Raw genomic sequence first — 8315 nt, 5'->3', positions numbered from 1 at the left:
AACGCTGTGTGTCTGAGACCTCGCGCTGATTGGGTGGAGCAGAAAATACGCGCCATATGTCTGATTCGAAGTAAACAGTGTCGCACAACTGCCGATTTCTTGAATTATTTTCTTATAATAAGTTTATCGTCTTAATTATGCGTCTTTTTTATTCGATAAAAGATAACAGCTCTTAAACCTGTCTTTACGATCAATTCACCGCATTATAAGCGCCGCTGGTGTCATGTGGCCGGTTACCTGATTCATTACTATCAACAGATCGAGCTAGTGGATAGTTCATGCTTTACTTTGTTTAAAAATAGTATTATTGACAAAATATCATGGATTGTGTTGCAACTGGAGCAAACGTGAAAGGTAATGAAACTCATGTTATTTAGTGAAAGCTCACCCGGGACGCAAAGCGTTGTGTGATAAATAAGTTAAATCTAAACATGTGACGCAACATAACTTCTACAGATTGAAGTAAAGTTGGTTTTATATTCTCACATTCAAACTTTCCTATTCTGTGCAAATTCTACATAAGGGAATCATAATAGCAGCCAATGACTACCAAAGCACAAAGCAGCATTATTCAAGTCAAATAAATAGTGCTGATGTTGTTTTGAAGTCATACTTTCATGTGATTTCAGACCCAATGTTCAAAGTACTGTGATAAACAATATAGGGAGCTTTTCACAAGTTGACACTGAACGAAAGTGCTAATAATATAAAACCAACTTTACTTCAGCCGTATCCAGCTCTTAAAAGATGCTTTTATGAATAGACCAAGAAAACTGATTCACATTTGTTGTAGTTTTAGCAAAAGCCATACATTCCCTGTCGAGAATTGGAGAGGAGCTGTATTTGGAGCCTGTGGATGATGGGGTAACATCATTAATGTTTCAGTTGTGTTTTTATTTAGCCAGATGTGAGATGGTATCTTAAAGAACTCTGTATCTTGTGTTTTTAGCTGGCCCTGCGGTCGGTCAACTCTTCCCGCTCAGCCTTTGCCAGTTTCCAGTTGTCTCCTCTCTTCTTCCAGAGATACCAGGCTCCAACAGACCAGAGCTTTCGCTGCAAAATGCCCATCAAAGTAACATCTCCTGCGTCTATGCATTTCAGGCACTTTATGGTTTGGTTAAAGGGTTAGTTCCCCCAAATCAAATCTTTACTCACCCTGTGTTTCTTCTTCTGTTGAAAAAAAAAGTTATATTAAAAAAATGTTGGAAACTGGTAAAGATTGACTTCTCTAGTGTTTGTTTTTTCCTACTATGGAAGTCACTGGTTTCTAACATTCTTCAAAAAATTTTTTTTGTGTTCAACAAGAAAAAGAAACTCGTGAAGATTTAGATCCACATGAAGGCGAGTAAATAATTGCTTTGGGGGCCAAACCATCTCTTTAAATACCTGTTATTTAATCACTTATTTAATAGAATTTTAATGTGTATCAATAACGCCCACTCATTTACATATACTCCTGTTAGCACATTTAAAAATATATATTTTTCTTGTCCTCTTCAGAGTGTTCAGGCCGTGTTCAAGTCACTGTCATCTTTGGAGCGATCTGTAGAAAAATGCCGTATACAGTTGAACAGTGAGAAGAGTCGGTTGACTATTACTCTGCACTGTAAACACGGTAAAAACATACATCTGAAAACTTTTTTTACAAGGATTATTTGTGTACTTTTGCACAACTCAATATATAAAGTTTCATGTAGAAGAATGTCTGGGTTTCTGCAGGTTTCATAAAGTTAAATTTAGATGTTTTAAAAGTATTATGAATGCATGCCAGACAGATATTGTGCTAAACAGCAAGATTTTTTTCTAGATTTCTAGATTTTTACTTGCCCCATCAAAAAAAATGCTAATTTAATAAATTTTTAGTGATATTTTTAAAACAATTTGTCATAACAAGCCAAGTCTAGTTGCATATATACACATTTTGTTCAACATAACTTTTCTTTTTTTTTTTTAATTGACAAGTTTTAAAAACATTCACAACAGTTTGTCCAGTTCAGTGTTCCTACCAGGTAGCTCTAAACAAAGCTTTTAACAAATGTTATTGTAAGGAAGATAATAATTAAACCATATTGGGAAACAGAGGTAACAAATTAAACTTGTGTTAAAGGTGTTTTGAGAGCTTTATTGTTGGTTATTGAATAAATGTCTGCCTGACTGGGTAGCATTACATGGAAATAGGAAAATTAAGACCTGTTTAAAATGATTTAAGACCTACAACCCAATATTTCAGTGAATGCAAAACCTTTTAGGGCCTAAAATGAATTTACGAATTTTTTATTCCAGGGTGACCCCGCGGACACCCTGAAATGTGCCCCTTTGCAGACAGTGAAAACGTTTATGATGTGCTCTTTGTAACAACCTGTTAATACTTTTGTGCACAATTATTGAAACTGTGCTTCTGGACCTCTAAGCTCAAAGCAAGGGTGACACCAGCATACAAATCAAATACCCAGAATGTTGCTTTGCTGAAAACGTGAAGTTGTGTGAGACACATTGGTTTGTATACGGTCACAGAATCCTTATGCAATCATTATTGTTATACAATAGACTTAAATTGTAATAAATTCAGGGTCAGCATGGTAGTGCAGTGGGTAGCACAATCACCTCACAGCAAGAGGGTCGCTGGTCCAAGCCCCGGCTGGGTCTGTTGGCATTTCTGTGTGGAGTTTGCATGCTCTCTCCGTGTTGGCGTGGGTTTTCTCTCGGTTTTCCCCACAGTTTAAAGAGGTTGTGTAAGCAGGTGAATTGTGCAAGCTAAAATTTGTCTGTAGTGTATGAGTGTGAATGAGTGTGTATGGATGTTTTCCAGTGATGGGTTGCAGCTGGAAGGGCATCCGGTGCGTAAAACATATGCAGGATAAGTTGGCAGTCCAATACGCTATGGCAACCCCAGATTAATAAAGGGACTAAGCCGAAAAGAAAATGAATGAATTGATGTAATAAATTCAATGTTATCATTTATTTAATCTAGCTTTTGTTATTCTGATAATAACAGTTTATGTTTTTAGTGATCGCAAAAATTAGCATATCCAGTAAAATAATGATTAAAATAACTTATTCAGTACAAGGGTGTCCGCTGAGTCTTAAAATGTCCTACATTTAAAAACTACAATTTAGATCTTAAAAAGTTCATTGAAATATGGTGTCGTAGATAAATCATTTTAAACAGGTCTTGGTTTTGCTTTGTTTTTTCTTTGTAAAAGCTTCCCAATTAGGCTGACAAATGGGGTGACATCCAATCACCAACAATACATCTCAGTGAAGCCTTACTTTTTATATTTAAGTTTTCAACAAATTGGCCTAAAATTAAATAGCCTAATCAGGGAAAGACAACAAAAAATAATGATGTGATTCCTTATGATAATACCAGGCCATTCGGAAAAACATTCTGTGTTTAATCCTGTATAAGTCTAAAATTTAATTCTCAATGGTCTTATAAGGGTCTTAAAAAGTCTTAAATTGGACTTGATGAAACCTGCAGAAACCTTCGTTATGTACTCATACAGTCAAATGCTTTTTATCTCTGTATAAATGTCATAGAAGTGGCATATTTTACAGGATGAGAACCTAAATTATGTTCTTTACAGGGCTCTTGAAAACCCACAATTTGTCCTTTCAGGACTGTGAGAGTTTGCAAGCCGTGTTTGATAAAGAGAGCTGTACAAACGTTCTACAAGCTCAACCCAGGTTTACATTATTCTAATCTAACTCTCATTTCAACATCAGCCCATTCACATTACTGATGTTCTGTTGCATTTTCTGTTGTCCACTGTAGGTTGATGGTGGACACAGTTCTGCATTTCCCTCCATCTCTGGAGGAGGTGAATCTGTCGGTGAGCAGCGATCGAGTGTGGCTCAGGAATCATGTGGAGGATGATGCAGGTATGAGCTTTGTCATTTGTCTTTATACTGCTGTTATACATTAAAATGAATCAAATTTTTTTTTTCTTTCAGACTCATCACGAGCAATGATGACTGAATTATGTTTGAGCTCAGAGGAGTTTGATCATTTTGCCATCAGCTCTCAGACCAGCATCACCTTCTGTCTTAAAGAGCTCAGGGTGAGTGTGTTTTCAAACAGACAATCACAATTTCAAACTTAAAGACCCGAGTGAACTACTCTTAAGGCCTATCTATACATGACCTTCTAAATATGCATAGATCATAAAAGAAATTGTAAATTAAACCGTGTCTTGAAAGTTTCATATAAAGCTTCAAGAACACTTTTGTGCACCAAAAACAACTTTGTTCACCAATGTCTTCTGCATCAGATCAGGGTGTGCATTTACTACGGGCAATATGACTGTTGTGTATTGAGCTGCTGAACACACACGCTTATGACCTGATGAGGAAGAGAAGATACTGACAAACAAAATCTTTTTGAAGTTTATTTATTTACTAATTTCGAGAGGATCATGTGCTTATGATTATCCACAGCTCAGTCCCTCATTAGCTAACGCTTGATTCTTCAATCAGATGATTCCTTACTCCCTATAAATAATGAGTTTCTTATCTGAGTATCTTCATCTGGAAGAATCCTCCCTACTCTTCCTCCTTCCTTGATGGGCGACATGGCGGCCAAGTGATTAGCACTGTTGCCTCACAGCAAAAATGTCTCTGGGTTAAGTCCCTACTAAACGAGATGACATTTCTGTGCGGAGTTTGTTCGTTCTCTCTGTGCTTGCGTGGGTTTTCCCAGGGTTCTCCAGTTTCCTCTCACAGTCCGGAAAACATGCAAACTTAAGTAAATTGAACATACCGAATTGGCATCATAGTCAAGCTCTTTGCAAGCAGTATATCTCCTCAGACCAATGACTGTAAAAAATATGGACGACGCGACAGCCCTTTTTCCCATTGAACGCCTTGAGGGCAAAACGCCTGCTTGACGGGCACAAACTGTCGCAAAAGACTGCTGAAATTGGAGCCTTGACATGCGCAGAAGGATTGTCTGATGGAGCCAGAGGAGGAGCCGCGAAAATGAGTCGAGCTTCCAACCAAACGCTTTATGTAAAATCAACCACGCCCCCCAAACTTCTCAGCATGCGTTTGCTGTCATATCAACACAAATGGATGTAAAAACGTTAACAAATATGAGGGTTTTATATATTCAATCGCGCCAGCTCCAGGCCGCAGCGCATAACCTACTCGCGGCGTCGCAGGCTGATTCCGGCTCGCATGCGGCAGCGCCGGCTCGCTCGGCCGCCGCATCTGGCTCGATTGACTCGGGCTGGAATTGGGTAGTGAGTCCAGGCATCCGGAGTAGGTCCAGCAGAGGTAGTCAGTCTGAGCTCTAAGAGATAAGTCTCCGGCAGGCGAGAATCTAGCCGGAACTGTGTTTTGCTATCTGGGTGGCTAGGCGTGTATCAGCAAACTAATAAAGCCCGAAAAAAGCCCTGAACTTAGCGAATAAACAGTGTTCCACCAGGATCATGTATGTCAGAAACTATAGTTTACTGCTGAACTCATTTTGTCATGGTAAAATAACACAGAAATCTAACAATAACACAGTCTACTTCAGTCTCCTGCCGAAGGCTCAGACGCCGCGCTTTGAGAAACTGTCAATCACCGCTGTCAATCACGATGACACGCCCAGCATTAAATTACTGCAAAAATCAAACTGTTTACAAAAATGAAGATCTGCACCTATTTCAGCACAATAACCAGTGCCTTAATCGACCAGAACATCTTTCGGGACATTTTATTGCAAGTGTAATAATTTTTTTTATTTGGGCTCAAGTCTCCTTCATTAACACGGAGGAGACGGGCTTTATGACTTGTACTGCAGCCAGCCCCCAGGGGGCGATCTAACGGCCGAGACCCTCACTCAAACGCAGGCTTGCGGCACACTTGCCTCAGACTTATTATGTCTGCTATTAGTCAAAAATAAGTTGGGACATTTCATCGAGATCTACCTGAGCTCAAACTCCCCTCTCACCCTGCTAATGGGAGGGAGCCTTGGGCTCGATGATTTTATAAGCTCAGGGCTCTCTCCCAAGACAGCATTCCAAAACAAGCTTTATTATCAATCATCAGATAAGTGTGAACTCTTGAAGCAGTTTTTTTCGATGAATGTGTTCTTGAAGCAAAATATCTAGGACAATGAGACAAACTTGTAAATGTATTATATATTATAATTATTATAATGTATTTACTGTATTACACATACCGGCCCCTTTATTAGGTATAGGTCTAGCTATTCTCCTTTGACCTATTTTCTCTTTTTCGGACCATTCTCTGTAAACCCTAGTGATGGTTGTTTGTGAAAAATCCCAGTAGATCAGCAGTTTCTGAAATAATCAGACCAGCCCGTCATGGCACCAACAATCATGCTATGTTCAAAGTCACTTAAATCACCTTTCTTCCCCATTCTGATGCTCGGTTTGATCTGCAGCAGATCGCCTTGACCATGGCTACATGTCTAAATGCATTGAGTTGCTGCTATTTGATTGGCTGATTAGAAATTTGTGTTAACAAGCAGTTGGACAGGTGTACCTAATAAACTGGCTGGTGAGTGTATTTTATATAAGTATTATATTTTTAAAACCTATATTATTTTTTTTCATTTTTATGAAATAATTGATTAAATCTTGATAAGATTTTGTTTTTAAAAAGCATAATTAATTTATGATGCACAAATAGGTCTTTTGTTGTACGTATAGCATAAATATGAGTTTGATTGAATGTCATTGTCTATTTTAAAAAAAATCAGAATTAGAAAGTATTAGTGGTATTAAGAATGGATCTTATAGACATATTTTGTGTATTTATTAAAGTAAAACAGATTAAATTGATCAAGATGAAATAAAAATAAGCAGATGGTAATATTACATTAAATCAAACCAATGCTGCTGTTTTTTTCTCTTTGCTTCAGGGTTTACTTGGATTTGCAGAGTCATCTTGTCTTCCAATCTCGATGTATTTTGATGAGCCGGGCAGGTTAGTGTACTTTTTTTTTAGCTTTACTTTAATTTGCTTTCTTTATTTAAAATGTACAAAATATATAGGTACGCTACTGATCAAATATTTAGGGGTTTACAAGATTTTCAGCAGCCATTACTCTAGTCACATGATCTATCAGAAATAAAAATAATATGCTGTTTTCCTGCACTTTTTGAGGATACTTTGGTAACCATTTACAGTATGATTGTATTAGTTAATGTATTTACTAACACAAATAAACAATGAACAATACATTTATTACAGTATAGATTTGGGTTCAAAAAGTTCCTGGCCAGCCTTGTGAGGTTCTTGTAATACAAGCGGTCATCATTTCTCAAGCGGCTTTCCTACTATCTACAGATTTTAATCTGGTTCATCAAGTTTATTTTTAGACTCACAGACAGACTCCTATACCATACAGAATTATAATACCGCAGAAAACTCCTAAGTACCGATATTAAGTACTCTAAAAAGATCTAAGACGATATAAAAAATAGATTCTTTGTTTTATCTTATTACACATACACTATCAATACAATCTTTTCATGAAACCTTGTTGTCTATTATTAGACCCAAATACTTATATTTGTCTACCTGTCTGATGTTTACATTATGTATAACTACAGGGTTTGTAGATACATCAGACGTTGTGGACCTGAACTTGAGTTCCTCTGTTGTTTTTCTAGGTTAATTACAAGAGCATTCTAATGAAAGACTTATTGTTAAGTGTGACCGATACTCTGATAAATAGTTTAAAAGAACAAGATTTATTTAATTTTAAATTTTTTTTTTTTTAGACATTTATTTGAACACTTGATCGATTGAATTTATGAATGTATTTTTTATTAATGCATTTTTTTTATCAGGCCTTACCAACCCTGAACCTTTAAACAATAAAGTATGGTTTAATAGTGGAATCATTGTATATTTTCATTTGTGTTAAAGTCCAGTCATCCTGAATGTGACAGACAGTGTTCTGGAGGCTAATTTTGTTCTCGCTACACTATCAGAGGACTCACATTCAAAGAACCATGTCAACTCCGACACAAAACGGTACATAAACTCATCAAATATTGAACATGTGATGTTATTATGATCTTCAGTTAGTACTTATACGTTTCACCCTTTTAGCCCTGATGCAGAGCAACCACCAGACGATTTTATGAGCGACGACATGGACTCATTTCTCATCGCAATGGAGACCAGCGAACTTCCTGGACCGTCACATGTGCCCACATCCCCTCCGCAACCCATCAATAACAGAAAGCATTCCGCCAGTGATGACGAGGATGAAGAAGCACTTGCAGAAAGACCTCCAAACAAAAAGGTACAGTAATCATTGAAGAAAAGAATAATGAATCATCATGTACAGATCT

At 37.3% G+C, this 8315-nt stretch overlaps 1 protein-coding gene across 1 annotated transcript in view; it reads left to right on the top strand.

Annotated features, from left to right (window-relative positions):
• Positions 1 to 24: 24 nt before the first annotated feature.
• The window catches only part of rad9a (RAD9 checkpoint clamp component A), an 8717-nt gene continuing 426 nt past the window's right edge, over positions 25 to 8315 (top strand). Inside the window, exons 1-10 of the mRNA NM_200207.3 lie at positions 25 to 354; positions 794 to 864; positions 950 to 1072; positions 1501 to 1615; positions 3588 to 3687; positions 3776 to 3882; positions 3955 to 4061; positions 6872 to 6936; positions 7885 to 7992; positions 8071 to 8266. Of these exons, the coding sequence (NP_956501.3) occupies positions 321 to 354; positions 794 to 864; positions 950 to 1072; positions 1501 to 1615; positions 3588 to 3687; positions 3776 to 3882; positions 3955 to 4061; positions 6872 to 6936; positions 7885 to 7992; positions 8071 to 8266 (1026 nt within the window). The 5' untranslated portion in view covers positions 25 to 320. The remainder of the gene's footprint in view (positions 355 to 793; positions 865 to 949; positions 1073 to 1500; positions 1616 to 3587; positions 3688 to 3775; positions 3883 to 3954; positions 4062 to 6871; positions 6937 to 7884; positions 7993 to 8070; positions 8267 to 8315) is intronic.

This window comes from Danio rerio, chromosome 14 (genome assembly GCF_052040795.2).
Source record: "Danio rerio strain M-AB ecotype USA chromosome 14, GRCz13ab, whole genome shotgun sequence".
NCBI lineage: Eukaryota > Metazoa > Chordata > Actinopteri > Cypriniformes > Danionidae > Danio > Danio rerio.
This window is presented reverse-complemented; position numbering and strand designations above follow the sequence as displayed.